This window comes from Fukomys damarensis, unplaced genomic scaffold (assembly GCF_012274545.1).
Source record: "Fukomys damarensis isolate Sample0158 unplaced genomic scaffold, DMR_v1.0_HiC HiC_scaffold_10, whole genome shotgun sequence".
In the NCBI taxonomy this organism is placed as follows: Eukaryota; Metazoa; Chordata; class Mammalia; order Rodentia; family Bathyergidae; genus Fukomys; species Fukomys damarensis.
Window position 1 is genome coordinate 30,091,567 of NW_022900922.1, and position 16,114 is coordinate 30,107,680.

The 16,114-nt window shown below is 45.9% G+C and overlaps 1 protein-coding gene across 3 annotated transcripts; it reads left to right on the plus strand.

The window, feature by feature from the left end:
- Positions 1–2,081: 2,081 nt before the first annotated feature.
- Positions 2,082–15,270, plus strand: CUNH6orf52 (chromosome unknown C6orf52 homolog). 3 transcript variants are annotated; one of them, XM_033761923.1, is made up of 5 exons: positions 2,082–2,459; positions 4,872–4,953; positions 5,312–5,489; positions 9,423–9,480; positions 14,625–15,270. In XM_033761923.1, exons 2-5 carry the CDS (start codon positions 4,883–4,885, stop codon positions 14,765–14,767), a joined length of 450 nt encoding a protein of 149 aa, XP_033617814.1. In that variant the 5' UTR covers positions 2,082–2,459; positions 4,872–4,882; the 3' UTR covers positions 14,768–15,270. The 3 variants fall into 3 exon arrangements, with proteins under 3 accessions (XP_033617814.1, XP_033617815.1, XP_010621145.1); XM_033761924.1 differs by lacking the exons at positions 2,082–2,459; positions 14,625–15,270 and adding an exon at positions 11,696–12,625 and having other exon boundaries at positions 4,588–4,953; XM_010622843.3 differs by lacking the exon at positions 2,082–2,459 and having other exon boundaries at positions 4,679–4,953.
- The last annotated feature ends 844 nt before the right edge of the window (positions 15,271–16,114 follow it).

The window sequence follows — 16,114 nt, forward strand, 5'->3', positions numbered from 1 at the left end:
TAAAAAAATTAGAGATTGGTGGAAGCAATCACAGAGCTCAGAAGACCTAGCATCTAGGCAAATGGTGACTCGTGGGTAAGTTCCAGGGGTTCTGAATCCCCAGAAGTTATTTGCAAAATTGTGGATGTAAATTTTTAGAAAAAAAGCATTAAGTTTTCAAAGCAAGTAATGCCACATTGAGGGTAAAATCCCTATTTCAGTCTTAACTACAGGTTATATAAGTGCTGAGCTATGTCCAGAAAAATGACTGTTTCAATGCCACACAGGTAAGTAACAGTACTGCTGCTACTTTAATGTTTCCTTGGCCTTGAACATTCTTTTTTCACAGAGAACAAAGTAGCAGCATGTCATCTAAAGCCATGGCTGTATTTTCATAACTTGCTTAGATTGTAAGAATTCATTGGGTGAAAACACAAAATGCAAAATTATACACCTGTTCAATGGGATCAGAACGGAGCATACTCCCTGTAAAACCTCCTGTTCTGTCTGAATACAGGATGTAAAAAGCCATCTCATTATCAAAACTGCAGTTGCCAAGAAACAACCAACAATTGAGAGTTAAATAATAAACACTGGGGCACAAGAGGATTTTTTAGTTTTGCTTTGAAATTATTGATTAATTTATGCACTTGAGCCATGCATTGATTCATTTAGTCATTCAACAGATACTTGTTGAATGCCTGGATTTGGTTCACCTGAGAAGAAATAGTCAGCTTTCCCTTTTGGGTTTTGGTGGTCAGGGGGAGATCCTGAGTTAGGAGCAGGATAGTGTAGAGAAAGGTCAGCCCTGCTACAAATAAATACCACAACACTAAAATTCCTGCAACAGTGACCCTCAATTCTTAATGTGAAAAGTTGCAACTCTTAAATTCTGCTGCACTGCATGTGGTTGTAGTCCCAGAGGACTTTCCTCCCTTCTGTATTTCAGAGATAAGCAAAGCAAAGATAGAGCTTCTCGCCCCCTGGACACTTAGTCTTTGCCCCAATAGAATGTGCTCCCCTTGCTTCATAGGAGTAATCCAGGTGATACAAGAACGGGTTTAGGAGCGCAGTAGTGTGAACTCTTTGTCACTGACAGCTTTAAGGTCCCACTGTTCCACAGCTCCACCTCTTTAACAGTGTTCGGCTTCCACATCCCTTTCTAACTACAGCTTCAGCTTTCACCCATTTGTAGCCATAGGTCTGATTTTCTTTCTGCAAAATCAGGCTTAAAATTGATGCAGGGGAGAATACAACTCCCAACCAGCCAATAGGCCAAGCTCATGTCCCCTGAAATCAAAGAATGAATTCCAAAGGACAAAAGAGGTTAAGAGTAAGAAAGATTTATTGGGGAATAAAAATAGCTCCTGAGAAACAGTAGGGGTCCCGGAAGTGGGTTGCCACCAACGCCCTTTGTGAAGGGTAATTTATACAACAAAGTCACGATGTGGGTCAAGCTACAGTCGTCCTATAGGACTAAAGTAAAGCAGCTTAGCTAATTTGGTCTAGTAGGGAAGCGAGTCACACAACATGAGTGTATAGAAAGAACCAAAGGCATCTTGGGAAAGCAATGGCTCTGGATGCTCTGGTCACCACCTGGGCGACTGATGCCCACCTGGACTTCCTGGACAAAGTGATGACATTACAGTATAGTTCTGGAGTAGTACTTATCCCTTAGGGAGCCGTGTAGGCCCCGCCATTGCATCTTTATCTTGAGGCCTGGTCTTCAGATGTGCCTCCAGCCACAATTCTGATGTCTTCATTTATTTATTTTTTGCTGACTTCCTTGAGAGCTCAGTCCCTCTCTGACTGTATATTAATTTCTTTCTGACTTCACTGCTATAGTAAAATGATAAGGAAAAACACTAAAGAAAGGATCCTTAACCAATACATTTTATTGGATGATGTCTGAGCTGCTATAGTAGTTCAGAATTGTTTAACTTGATATAATAAAACAGTAGTGGCCTGGGTGTGTTGGCACATGGCTATAATACCAGCACTTGTGAGACTGAGGCAGGAGGATTGATGTAAGCCTGAGGCCAGCCTGGGCTACACAGTGCGACTCTGTCTTAAAAACTCAAAAGAAAAAATAACCCAGTGACTTAAACAAAACATTAAGTAAAAGAAACTGGGAAGTAGGACAGTGTAGGGCTGGTGGAGTAAGTATACAGTAGTCAGGGATCTATGCTTGTCCAGATTGACAGAAGACTTTCCTGGGGTCTCCTCAAAGCACAGTAGGAAGGAGGGCTTAGGCCCACACCGCTGGTATGGTGATGGACGGTCGGGTCTTGTGGTGGAGCAGTCAGGCTCCATGCCCAACACAACCTGGCCAAATAGGAACACAGCCAGGTGTAGTAGGTGTCACTGGATGGGAAATGACTAAGGGAAAACATCCGTGGGAAGGGGGATTCTGGCTACACCAACCCAACGGGATTCTTGCTGAAGATCGCAGAAGCCCAGCTGGGATGATCAGACAGCAGGTGAGCATGGAGGGTGAGAAACTGTCCGATAGAGTCAGGTACCCAGGGAAAGGGGTTCTGGCCAAACTGACTGAGCAGAGTTCTTTGGCTACAAGTGGATTTTGTAAACAAAAGAACACAGGTGGGCCTGAGAAGAGGTTCCGCATCAGGAGGATCTTGGCCAAGCTGAGTGTCAGGGCTGGGTGTACTTGTGCATGACTCCCCATTTGATGTCCCCCTCCTCGTGCAAGACAGCTGCAGTTGTTTTATCTCGGGGTATCGCAGCTGTAGTCCCTGCAGCAGGTATAGGGAAAGGTGGGGGACAAAAGACCTCCATTGAGCAAAGGCCCTTTGTCCACATAGCTTTTCCCAGTCCCTTTCTAAAGGCTTCATTTATAGCTTAGCCAGGCCAGCCATCTGACCGGAAATACAGTCTTTTTTTTATTGGGCCTATTGCCCCCTCCAAATAAAATCAGGGTTCTGTTTGATTTTTGTTTTTGCAGAGATTGAACCCAGGGCCTTTGCCTTGAGCTACATCCCAGCTCTTTGTATTTTTGAGACAGGGTCTCATTAAATTGTCCAGCCTGGCCCCAAACTCACAATCCTCTTGCCTCAGCCTCCTGCATGGTTAAGATTACACGTGTGTACCACCACGCCTGGCTCAGGGTTCTGTTATTAAGGAAGAAAAGGAACCAACACTGGGTGGCACCCAGCATTCTGCCTCAGCTTCTAATCAACATCTCCCTCGAAGACAAGGAAATTCCAGACTCCAAGCGCCACTCCATCACCAATGGCAATGGCCCTGCCTTCTGTGCAGGAGCTCAGTGAGTAAATGCTGAGTAACTGGGCCGAGGATTTAGCTCAGTGGTTCCGCCATCTGCCTTGCAAGCACAAGGTCCCCAGTTATATCCCTAGTACAAAAATAAAAAATAAAAAATAAAAATCAGTGGTGAGTGGTTAAATGGTCTGAACTCAGCATGGTTGTTATTATTATTAATTTTGATACTGGGGATTGAACTCAGGTCTTGCACTTGCAAGGCAGGCGGCGGAAGCACTGAGCCAAATCCCTGGCCCCTCAGCGTGGTTATTATCCTTCACATTGCAGGTAAATATGTAACACACTAGGCATTTAAATAGCAGAACAATTACTAAGCTACAGAGGAATGGCCAAACCATAAATGCCCTTATTCACTCCCAAAATTAAGTTTTGAAGCTTTGTGCTAGTTTGCTGCTTAAAGTGGGATGAGCCAGGTAGAATTGTAGAATCTGAGGCTGCTTTCCAAATCTGTTGTAGAATCACCATTTTATTTATTATTTAATTACCGTACTGCGGATTGAACCCAGGGTCTTTTTGCACTGAGCTACATCCCCAAACCCATTTTGTATTTGGAGACAGGGTCTCACCAACTTCCTAAGTTGCCTAGGCTGGGCTCAAATTTGTGATCCTCCTGCTTCAGCTTCCTAGTGTTGGGATTACAAGGTAGGCACCAGCATGCATGGCTGAGTCTCCATTTTAAATATGCTAAAGTTTGCAGTACTGTTGGCGTCAGCATACTTCATCTTCCCTTAAGAAAAAAAAACTGAACAATAATGGCTGAACACGGTGGTGCATTCCTGTTATCCGAGCACTCTGGGAGGCTGAGGCAAGAGGATCACAAATTCAAGCACCACCTGGGCAAGTTTCAAAACTGAAAAGTGAGAAAAGGGCTGGGGTTGTAGGTCAATGGCAAGGGCCTAGATTCAATCCCTGATACCTCTAAAAACAGAAGGAAAAAAAGCCTAAACAATGGAAATATTTCTTTAAGTTTTAACTTGTACCTGTATTGATGTAGCGGGGTGGGCTTCTCCACCTCTTGCAGCTGATTGGAATAAAGATTTCAACCTGCAGGAGATTAAAAAGAAAACCACCAGGTGTTGGTTCCAATAGTTATTGTTAGCAGATGAAAGGGAAGGAAACATCAGACTGCAATATTTGTCCTAAGGGTTTAGTTTTTTATTTTTATTTTTTTTGGTACCGAGGATTGAACTCCGGTCCTTGCGCTTGCAAGGCAGGCCACCGAACCGCTGAGCTAAATCCCCGGCCCCCAGGGCTTAGTTATTAAAACCTATCTATTATCGCAGCATGTGCAGTGGAGACATCTGGGTTCTTCATAGTTGAACAAGCATGCACGTTCACACACGCTGATTACCCAGACCTGACACTTGGGGGAGGAGCAGAGTCCCCCCAGGTGGCCACAATACATCCCTGCTTCTGCCCACACGTTTGCCCAGTTTTCAGGAAAGCCGAGCCATTAACTCCCAGGCCCCATGACCCATAATTCCTCACGGCTCATAGTCCCTCCACCTACATAACTCCCTGAGGCGTTGGGAGAGGGTCGTCCACCAGTTCACAGTTTTTGACACAGGAATAAAAGCTGTGTGTTTTTTGGAAAGTTTCTGCATAAATGGCCAGGTGGCAGAACTTTGCAGAATTTGGTACAGCCCAAGAAAATAACTATTACTACTACTGGCAAAGGTGAGTGGATTTTTCCCCCCCTACTTTGAATGAAAATGAAAGCAATTGGGATTCTAACTAACACAGTCCTTTTGGCAGCTTTGAGCAAAACATAAATGTTTTTGAGCAGATGAAGCAGAAGTCACTGTTACTTGAAATTTCCTGGATAAAGGGAGGGTGTTGAGCTAGGTGTAGGGGTACAAGTCTGTCATCCCTACACTTGGAGGCTGAAGCAGTATGGCTGCAAGTCCTAGACAGCATAGTGAGATCCTATCTCAACCCCCCAGTTTCCCCAGAAAAAAACAGAAAAAGAGGATTGTTGTGAATGCGCCCTGATTGGTGCTGGTCATCATTACTGTCTTCTTGGCTCCACCCTTAGAGAGAAGCTGGAGCTCCAGCCTGGCCAAGATCACAGCTATGACGTGTGGTATGAGCAGCCCCCGGGCTTTTACACTCAGTCCAGGTACAGCTACAGCTATGCAGTGGCTGGAAGTGGACCTGAGCCTTTTATGTACGAGGTGGCCATGCACCCAGCTGGAACTTCAGTGACGCCCCAGGTAAGCCTTGCTGAGGTGCATCTTGTGACCCCATGCCCAGTAATGCAAACATCATTTTCCTCTCTCTCTTTACCTATCTGTGCACACTTGTTCAGATTCCCACAGCCTGTTTGGTTCTGTTTGAGATATAGGACGTACAACTCCCAACCTGCTGGATGTCAGATGTGCTGAGTTCACGTTCCCTGAAATCAATGAATTCCAAAAGACACTGGTGGTTAAGAGTAGGCCAAATTTACTAAGAGAGAGAAGGGGTCCCGGAAGTGGGTGGCCACTGAGGCCCTTTGTCAGGGGTGATTTATAGAGCAAAGTCACAGTGTGGGTACAATGTGGGTGAAACTCTCACCAACTTCTACAAGTACAAGTATAGCTTCTTAGCCAATACTGATCCAATAGGGAAGCCAGTCACGTAGCAAGCGTACATGGAAAGAACAAAGGCATTTTTGGCAAGGGATGGGTCCAAATGCTCTTGTCACCACCTGTTTGATTGGTCATCCACCTGGGTGACTGATGTCTGTCTGGACTTCACGGGACCAGGAGATATCAATCACAGAACAGACATGTAGGCCTGGTCACTGCATCTTTGTCTTGAGGCCTGGCCTCCCTCAGATGTGCCTCCAGCCACAGTATTGGTGTCTTCCTGTCTTTTGCATTGACTCTCCCAAGGGCCCACTCCTGCTTGACTGCCTATTAATTTGCATCGAATTTTAGCTGCCTATAATGTTTTAATACCAGACTTGATAGTTTTAAAAACCCTGAAAGCTTTTGCACACATTTGATGTACACATTTTATTCTATTTGGCCATATGGATAGTCTGAGACATTTTGGCTTGCAAACAGTTTAAATCCTCACTCTCTTCCAGAAACACAATAATAGGATGAAAGATTCTGGCTGAATTTTTTGCTGCTAATTTTGAATGGTACCAAGGGCCTTGCCTGTGCGAGACAAGTGTTCTTACCCCTGAGAACATCTTGGCTTCCTAAATTTTAGATTGTCATCATGAAACAGATTTTATTTTTTTAACATTTAGGACGGGAAGTGGCTTCTGGTTTTGGCCATAGCATGAACACACTTTAGAAAGCCGGGTTACTACTTTGATTACTAAAGGGAAGCCACATGAAGATGTACCGGAACAAGAGGGAAAACTCCACCACACACCCCCATTTTCCCTCGTCCCCTCCCCACAGGGAGGACAGCACCATTGGAATGGATGGAAGCCTTTTGGTGTGCCCCCCCGCCGTGTTTTTGCTATATCTGTGGTGCTGGGTTTGTTTCTATAGGGGTGGCACAGTGGGGCTTTAAGTGTGGGCTATGTGGTAAGTGCTGGCTTGTTTGCTGCTTGATTCTGCTTAGAGATTTAAGGGTCGTGTTTTAAAGACCCTAACAATTCCCCTCTGCGGGGTGGGTGTAATTCATTGTTAGACTTCCTGCTTAGTATGTGGCTCAATCCTGAGCATAGGGGAAAACCCCAACTTCTTTAGGCAGTCTGTGGTTTTTATCTCATCCCTTAACTGACATTTGAAATGTTTTAGCACTTTAATAAACTTCCTTTTACCTGTCTTCCAACATTGGCTTGGATGTTTTGGTTTTTTTGTTTTTTGCTGAGAGTACATTTCTGGATGTGGAAGAGCTAAATTGGAGGATGTAACATTCAAAATGTACTTACCAAAAGGCCTGCCCAAGTTTCTCTTGTTCTTTTGTGTATTAAACAATCTGACAGGGAGATATTGGTCTGTTGTTGAGGGGGGAAACATCTTTTAGGACACTCATTGGTGTCATGTGCCGTGGCTTGGGTGCTGATTTGTGTCTATTTTTTCCGTCCCCTTTACTGGACTGCATAAATATTCACAGGTTGAGGAAATTAGCACTCTGCAGTTGAAAGGGTGGGGCCTTTCTCTCCAGCTTCTTCCCTGGTATACCTGTGATGCTCTGTGATAACCGGGGACAGAACACCAGTGTTGAATTTAATACCTAGACCCTTGGTTTGTCAAACTTAACATTTGCTTGATAGGTTTTTCACTAAACTTCCATTTTCCATTTTTAAACTCTGTTTTAGGTGTGCCTCGTGCATAAAATCTTGTTGCCTTTTCTTCTTTCCTTTTAATTTAGCATGGGCTTTTCCCTTTTAGCAGATGTTCAAGATTGTCACTTAACCATTGCCTGAGGTCTTAGCGCAACATTCTTCCTTTCACTACTTCTTTTTTTCTCTTTCATTTAGTGGTTACAGTTACATCTTTAAATAAGGTGGTATGGGTATGAGTATATTATCAGATTCTAAAATTACAGTTTTTAAAAAATGTTTCCACTCATGAAGACATTAAAAAAAATTAACATCCTTTTTTTCTCACTCTCCTAACTCTTCTTTGAGCCAGTTTTGTTGGCACATTCTAAATTTCTAGAATTTGTGTCCCATATTCTAGTTATATTATCACCATAGCATTTATTAATTTAAGAACTAGAAATATATTCTGTGGCTGTGGCTACCGCACTGTGCTGTCTGCCTCCCATCCTGGTTAGTGTTCTTGACTGAGAAGCCAATCAGCAAAATGTGGAGGATGAGGCTCTGTGGTGGGTCTTGCACTCTGTGTCCTCATTGTGGTTTCTCTAATGAAGTGTGTCCTCTATGAGATGCCATAACTTTGCCCCCCACTGTAGTATGCCTGTCCTTAGCTATGACACCATGTCCTTGGCTTCCCAATTTAAGGGGTTAGGTCCCCAAGAGACCTCTTCCTTAATCTTTGACATTGTGATGTGCCTTAGAGGAAGTAGACGTCTTTAGAATGATTCTCAGGTCTTCGGGGTCCATCAGCACAACTTCCTTGGTCTCCCAAGCTGAGGAAGGCCATTTATACACATCTTCAAAGACGGTCTGAAGCAGACTACCCTGGTAGCTTTTGGCCAGAGAGAATGCTGTCTCCATAGTTTCTGCTTCCCCAATTTTGGCCACACAGGATGGATTCCCAGTTGCCAGAGCTCAAAGCAAAAAGGAGGAAGTAAGAGATGATTTGAATGTTGTAGTACATATAAGAAAGAGCTTCTTTAATCAGATTCTGATGGTCTTAGCCATTTCTAAGTAAAAATCAAAAAGAGATAGATGGCATAATAATAGTTATGGTAAATGCATGGCTTATTTTCCAAACCAGGACATATTTCAGAGCGAAAGGGAGGCATACTTTCAGACTGACAAAAGAGGTTGTGGGTCTTTGGCTCTCAGTATCATCTCAATCTTAGTAGCAAAGGGAGGCTTAATTAAGTTCATGGGTGCTGGGAGCGAATGCAACTTTCCTGCATGGGATGCTTTCTTGGAACAGCTGCACAGACTTAAAGAGGAGCGTCCCAGCAGGTACATAGAAAGCAGCAGCCATGAAAACAGGTGCTGTTGAGGCAGAGCCCACAGAGTCTGAGTCAATTAACCAAGGTGTGTGTTGGGGTGAATTTACTCCTCTTGTTAGGTTAAGATTGATTGCTTTGCTGTTCTGCAGGCTCTGCATTTCCTGGGTACTTACTGTCCTCTCCCTTAGCAAAGCCCTATTTGTTGAGGGCCAGGAGGAGACTTTGCAGATTGTCACCTGCAGGGAGGGCAGAGCTCTGGGGTCAAATGGGCATCTGCTATAGGAAGAAGTCTCGATGCCGGCTCTCTGTTTGCTTCCAGCCCAGGCACTAGGATGCCAGGGAGTTCTCAGCAGCTACAGAGAGGCCACTGGCCTTTGGCAGGCTTGTTCCTTCCTTGTGACAGTTTTTCTTTTGACTCAGTTCACCCATTTCACAGTTACAATGTTAGATTAAAGATTTTTCTCATCAGAACTTAGGTGAATCTGTTATAAAGGGATTTTAGCATTTTAGAGACCTAGATTTTCTTTTCCAAGAAAGCATTTATTGGTAGTAAATGTTAGTAAAGTGATTCTTTTCCTTCAGATATTGATTTTTCTCTGTAGGAAACCAAGTTGACAACCAAGTTTTCAGCTGAAGGCCAAGATGAAGACTCACTAGAAGGTAACCAAAAACATTGTGGTCCAGTGGTTGGAAACAAAACCCTGTGCCTAGGTTCCTCACTTATTCAGTGGACTTTCTAGGAACTGAGAGCCGTGTGGAACATTCCAGCATAGATTGCTGAAGCCATTCTCTTGTCATTTGTCCTGTTTTCGATGCAACCATTCCAGTGGGGTCCATGTCAGTTGAGCTATCGCTAAGGGCCTTTCTGAAGTATGGGGAAATGGGCACATTCTCAAACAGTACAAAAGATATTATGTAGTCTTGAAGGTGTGTTTTCATCTTAAGGTTAGACTATAAGATTAGCTATGGTTTCAACGCGTCCCCTAAAGTTCTTGTGTTCTAAATATCTATTTACAACCAGTGTGACTGTTGAGAGGTGGAACCCACATGGAAGTTGAACCCAAGGTCTTCGCATGGAGCTACATTCCCAGCCCTTTACTTTTTTGAGACAGGATTTTACTAAGTTGCCCAGGCTGAGCTTGAACTTGCCACCTTTCTGCCTCAGCCACCTGGAGTGCTGGCGTGTGCCACCACACCCAGCTAGGAGCTGGGACATTGAAGAGGTGACTGTGACTATGGATGGGATAGTGGAGTCCTCCTGAGCAGAGGCTGCAGCTACACAGGTGCAGGTGCTTGATAGGAGGATGAGTCCAGCCTCCCCACCCCGGCCCCCTCACTCCTACCCTTTCGTTTTCTGTTCTGGGATGAGGCAGCAGGAAGTCCCTCGCCACACACAGCCCTCCAGGCTTGGGCCTGCCCACCTCAGGAAAGCGCACCAAACACACAAACCACCCAGTCTCAGCACAAGACAGGTGAAGGCAGGATTAGTGACATTTTCCTCTGGGTGCTGGGACAGAACCTGGGGCCTTGTGCAAGCTATGCATTTGCCCTACTATTGCAGCCCGATTTATTAATTTGTTGATTGACTGATTAGTGTCCTGGGGATTGGCCCTGGGGGGTTTACAGATACTCAAGCCAGCATTCCACCCCTGAGCTCTATCATACCTCTTACTCAAGACGAGGCCTTCTCTGAGTTGCCCAGCTTGGCCTTGAACTTGTGAGCCTCCTGCCTTGGCTCCTCATTATTTAGGACTGGGGATTGACTCTAGGATCTTCACATCGAATCACATCACAGTCCTTTTAAATTTATTATTTTAAGGCAGATTTGTGCTAAGTTGCTAAGTAGTCCAGGCTGGGATCAAACTTTCACTACTCCTGCTGGAATTACAAGTGTGTACCACTACACCTAGCATTTTTTTTAAAGAGGGAAAAAAAAAAAAGAGGCTGTGGCGGTGGCTTCCTTGTTTCCCTCTGGGTTGCTGCTTCCTGGGGACCTGGCAGGGGCACTCTAGTGACAGTGTTTCCTGTAGTTCTTCACCTGTCCTGAGCAGAACAATGTTTGTCTGCCAAGGGAAAGAGCCTGGTTCTGAAAGTGTCTTGTTTGAGGAAGGAAAGAAAGTGTTTTTGCTTTCACTGTAAGTAAAGAGAAAGAAGTAGAGAAGAAATGCAGAGAATACCGCAGGTGCCTCTTTCCTGTCAGCTGTCCTTTGGTCCCTTTGTCCCCCTGAGCTGCAGTCTTCTCCCTGTGGCGGCTTCCTGGGCTTAGTGACTGTCATGATTCACACATGAGTAGGAGCTGAATGCTTAGAATTGATGTTTTGAAGAAATCTTTTGCTGTCAGGCAATTCTAGTCTTTAGTACTCTATTTGCGGATGAACCAAAGGTGCTTATTTCAGCAGGGAGCGGACTGATAGTTCCAGGAGAGGGGTGTAGAGCTCTTCTTCCTGCCTTTATCTATGCAGTGTGGGAAAGGAGGGAAGAAAAGCAAGTAAAGCTGTTTTCTGAGTCCAGACTGCCAGGGCTCAAATCTCACCAGCCCTGCAGTTCCAGACAAATTATTCTCCAGTGTGTCGGTTTCCCCTTCTGTACAGCAGGTAGGTTCATGTCTACCTCACAGGATGCGTGAGTTTGAGATCTAATGAGCTCCTAGGTCTCCTAAAGACACCAGGCAGTTGAGGCCCCTGTAAATGTTACCTAATCACGCAGCTGGAGCAGCACCTCATCCACGTGGATCATTTTCAATTTTCCTGTAGACAAGCTAGGAGGAAAACTAGAGACAGGTGAGATTAATTTTAACCTAACATGTCTGTCATGAACGAAATGTTGAGAACCACTAACGTGACCGCCCAATTCACATGTTGGCCCCTAAACCCAGGTGATACAGCAGTTTCAGGAAATGTGACTTTCACAGGCAGTGGGATGGAGGAGGCCCTGAAGATGGAGCCCACCAGAACAGGACTTGTATCCTTCCAGGATTAGGAGGGGGCTTGGTTCCTCCTCCTCTGTCCACTCTGTACCACCTGGGCCCTGTCCGGAACTGTCCGTACCAGCTTCTGACCTCCAGCATGGTGAGAAATACATCTGCTGTTGATAAGCCACCCAGACCATGGCACTTTTATAGCAGCTTGAATCAAGCGAGATGATAACAAAATATTATTCCAGCATGTGCTCTTCATACTAGGTCTTCCAAATACAGTGTACACTCCGATTTTTATTGTAAAATACACAGAAGGTTCACGGTCACCGTCCCTGCCATTTTGAAGTGTCCGGTGCAGTGACATTCATTCTTTTGTACAGCCATCGCCACCATCCCTCTCTGGAGCACTCTTCCTCTTAGAAAGCTGAAACTGCATCCATGAAGCAGGAAGTCCTTGTTCCCTCCTTTCTTGTCCTTGGCAGCCACCCTCCTCGGTCAGCACGGTGCCTACTTTGTCCTTACCTCGGGACCAGCTGTGTTCACTGGGGCCAGAGGCTGCTGTGCCAGGTGGTGAGGATTTGGGGAAAGAGGTCCCCTCATGGGTTCCTTTGGTTGCTGATTACTTCAAGCCAAGGGCACTTGGGATGCAGCAAACAAGAGAGAGGCTTCCTCTGAACTTCTGTTCTCTGCTGCAGACAGGTTATCCTGCAGTGGCTCTGTTGTCCACCCCACTGGAGTCTGATCCACCAGGGAAGATCAGCTGTGTCTCCAGAGAGGAGGCTGAAGTGGACATTGTGCCTGGTCAGGCTCTGTTCTCCCAAGGGCCACTCACTTTTTGCATCATTTTTAAATTTTGTTTTTGAGTTTGAAAGCAGGTCTTTGCTGGCCTCCAACTCACAGCAGTCCTCCCACCTCAGCCTCCCAAGTGCTGGGATCACAGGCATGTGCCACCATGGCCTGGCTCTTTCCAGTAATTAACTCTCCCTCAGGTTGCCTACACGGCCCCTTGCTTCCTCTCATGAAGAAGAGACGGTGTATAGAAGCTTCCAGAGCTCACTGGATTTCCAAGTGTTCACTTCTCTTCCATTCTGCTGTCTGTGCATGGGATACCTGTGCATACCTTTTCTCCTAATCTGGCTCCTGCTAGGTTATTTCACAGACTAAAATTCCACACTCTCAGAGTGGGGAGAGAAGGTTTTCACTCTCCACACAGCGCAGGTCCAGCTGGCCCACAGCTTTAGGGAAAATGGGCTCTGTTTCTTTCTGAGACTTGTGTTATAGCTGTGACTGGCATCAACTGGGTCACATGCTCTGGGTCTCGGAGCTGACCACACTGATGTCTCTTCACAGCCATGGGTTACACCTGTGTGTGTCTTCCTGGTACTGGCCCCTCAGAAGGAGCACGCAAACAGCTTCCCTTAAAGGAAAGGAGCTTGGGGCAGGATTTTTATTTGATTTATCTATTTTGGTCGTGGTGGTGGTGGTGGTAGTTGGAATTGAACCTATGTCCTTCCCATTGAGCTACATTCCCAGCCAGTTTTTAAAATTATTTTAAGACACTATCCTACTGAGTCACCAAGTTACCTAGGCTGAGCTCAAACTCCTGATCCTCCTGCCTCAGACTCCCAGAATGCACTGCCACACCCAAATGGGCATGACTTTGAGAAAGAAGTTCAGAGTCAGAATTAGAAATGGGGAATATGGTGAAAAGCTCTAAGAAGAAAGATTGTTCAAAAGGTTGGGCCACCCAGAGACCAAGAATCAGATAACCCAGCTCCCAAAGGCAATGTGGATACTCTCGGCTCTGAAGTGATTGATAAGAAAGGCATCGATTCTTCTGCTGGGAGCGCTGTAGCAAAGTAGCACAGCCTGGATGGCTTAACTTCCTCATGGTTCTCTAGGCTGGAAGTTCAAGATCCAGGTTCCAGCTGGTCTGGTTTCTGTCAAGAGTGCTTTTCCTGGCTTGTGGACAGCAGCACCCACATGGTGTCCTCAGCTGACCTCTCTTTTGTAGGCGCATCTTGAAAAAGAGGAAGCTGTCTGGTATCTTCATCTAAAGGCACAGATGCCATCAGACCAGGGTCCCACCCTTGTGACCTCACCGAACGAACACCCATCACCTCCACAGAACCCCACCACTGAGTGTCGTCATATTGAGAGTTGGGGCTTCAAGATGCATTTTGGAGCAGACACAAGCATTCAGTCCCTAACAAGCCCACAAAAGATCAACATGAACCCCCGAGAGTAGAAGGTAGCAATTACGGTCCTTTGTGCGTCCAGGCATGCAGAGATTACAAAGGAGAAAGGCTTCAGTTTCATTCAGTACAAGGAAGAATGGGATGGATTCTATTTAAAAAGTCAGTGACCTTGAAAACCTTGGAAACCTGGCAACTTTGGGTGAAAGCCCTGTTCTGATGCCTTGATAGCAACCCCCTCACCCCCTTGTCACCGTCCGAGCTGCAGAGACAAAGGGCAGCTCTTCCTGGTACGGGCTGATTTGCATACATCCGTCTGTTGACTAACTAGACATTCCTTCTTTTGGAGTCCTGGTCCTGGAGTCGACATCTGGCAACGCCTCCTGCCAGGAACTCGGGACATCTCCCTTCCGAGCCTTTCCCCCCGCTTGGTGTTCATCTCTACACTGCCTCTCCCGTCTCCATTTTCCTCCATCTGTTCCACCATCTAGACGCTGGTGGAGCCAGATACTACTTATTTAATCATCAAATTTATATTTCCAAGTCTTATTAAAAGGAATTTTGAAAAATGTAACCTTTCATGCCTGCCATACTCCTGCTAATGTCTGGGGTTTTTGCGGGGAGAGGTTTGGAGACCTTTTTCAGCTGTTCCCAGTATGTGCTCTCTTTTCCTCATGTCCACTCTTCTGCAGATCCAAATCTCCCTTTGAATGTCGAGGAATTAAACAAGGAATGTATGGCACGAAGTGAAGAGCTCTACGACTCCCTCATGGATTGTCACTGGCAGCCCCTGGACACGGTGCACTCCAGCATCCCAGAGCAGACCCGGAAGTGAGCAGGCTGTTGGTGAAGCTGCCCCGCTGTTCTGTTCATTGAATTTCTTTTTGGTTTGAGAGGGGAAAAAAAAGTCTTCCCAAAGGGTCCTGTATCACAGATGCCATCAGACACAGATGATGCTGTGGGCACAAACGCTCAGGATTTAATGTGATTGACGTCATGTGATAGAATATGATAAAAATAAACTTTCCCAGCACATTACTAGAAATGTGGTGTTTTAAGAATGCACAGGAGGGACCAGGGATGTAGCTCATTGGTGCTGCCCTCTGCCTTGCAAGCACAAGGTCCTGAGTTCGATCCCCAATACCAAAAAAACCCAAACAAACAAAGTGCAGGAAGCTCTCGCATGAATTCCCTGGTAGAACATACCCCGTCAGACCCTGCAAACCAAGCTTACTAGGCAGTGGTCTTGAGCTCAGCTGATTGTGGCTACTATATGTTTTGCTGGCTTCCCAGACCATTAAACTCTCCTGGAGAGAAATCATATTCACAGAGAATAGAAGGGCCTCTCTTTTTTTTTTTATTTTTAAACAAGGTTCTATTGCTTGCATTTTGTCTACAAAATGTCAATTATCTCCACTGATTGTCTGATGTTCTGTAAGAGAGCTGGGTGTAATGTTACACATCTGTAATTTCAGCACTGCAGGAGGCTGAGGCAGGAAGATCTCAAGTTTGAGCCCAGCCTGTCAAAAAAGGGCCATGAATGTAGCTCAGTATGAAGATCCCAGGTTCAACCCCTGGTGCTGCCAAAAACAAAAACAGTGACAGTGGAGATTCTCGCATCCCAGTTAAACAGAAGGATTTCCTAACAAAGCATGGAAAAAGTCTGGTTTACCAAAAGAAACTCTTGATTTTCTAAGAAGAATTAGAGATTGATAAGGATAAAAGCCGGCTCTGGAACTTCAGTGTGCATCTTGGCTATGCTCCTTATTAGATATGTTTTTTCAGAGGGGTCCTGGCGGGTGAGCACTGTGTCCTGTTTAATGGCTGTTGGGAGGGTGCCTGAGGGAGACCCAGGCCAGGGTCATGATGTATAGGCTGGGGGCATCACTTAGATGAGAGCTGAGCAGGCTTCAGGCAAAGGCGAGCACCAGACGCCAGTCCTCTCCCTGACTTCTCTAAAAGGCCGAATCTGTGCACAGAGCCTGGCGGGCTACAGGGGTGTCCAGCGTGTCCTGTGTCCCCACGTGAGGGATAGGGCTTCAGCCCCAGGCCTATGCCATCTGGGCTGTCCATTTTGTGCTGTCCTGACCATAGCACTGCAGGCCGCAGCACTCTTGCACACCCAGCTGTGAAGGCCGGACTCCAGACACTGCTGAGTGTCCCTGGCAGCAAAACTGTTCCC

Bases quoted from the DNA above. Each gene is read 5' to 3' on its own strand.
- CUNH6orf52 (XM_033761923.1), top strand. From the start codon at position 4,883: ATGGCCAGGTGGCAGAACTTTGCAGAATTTGGTACAGCCCAAGAAAAT. The intron at 5,490-9,422 runs GTAAGCCTTGCT...TTTTCTCTGTAG, and splicing joins GAACTTCAGTGACGCCCCAG to GAAACCAAGTTGACAACCAA. The intron at 9,481-14,624 runs GTAACCAAAAAC...ACTCTTCTGCAG, and splicing joins AGATGAAGACTCACTAGAAG to ATCCAAATCTCCCTTTGAAT.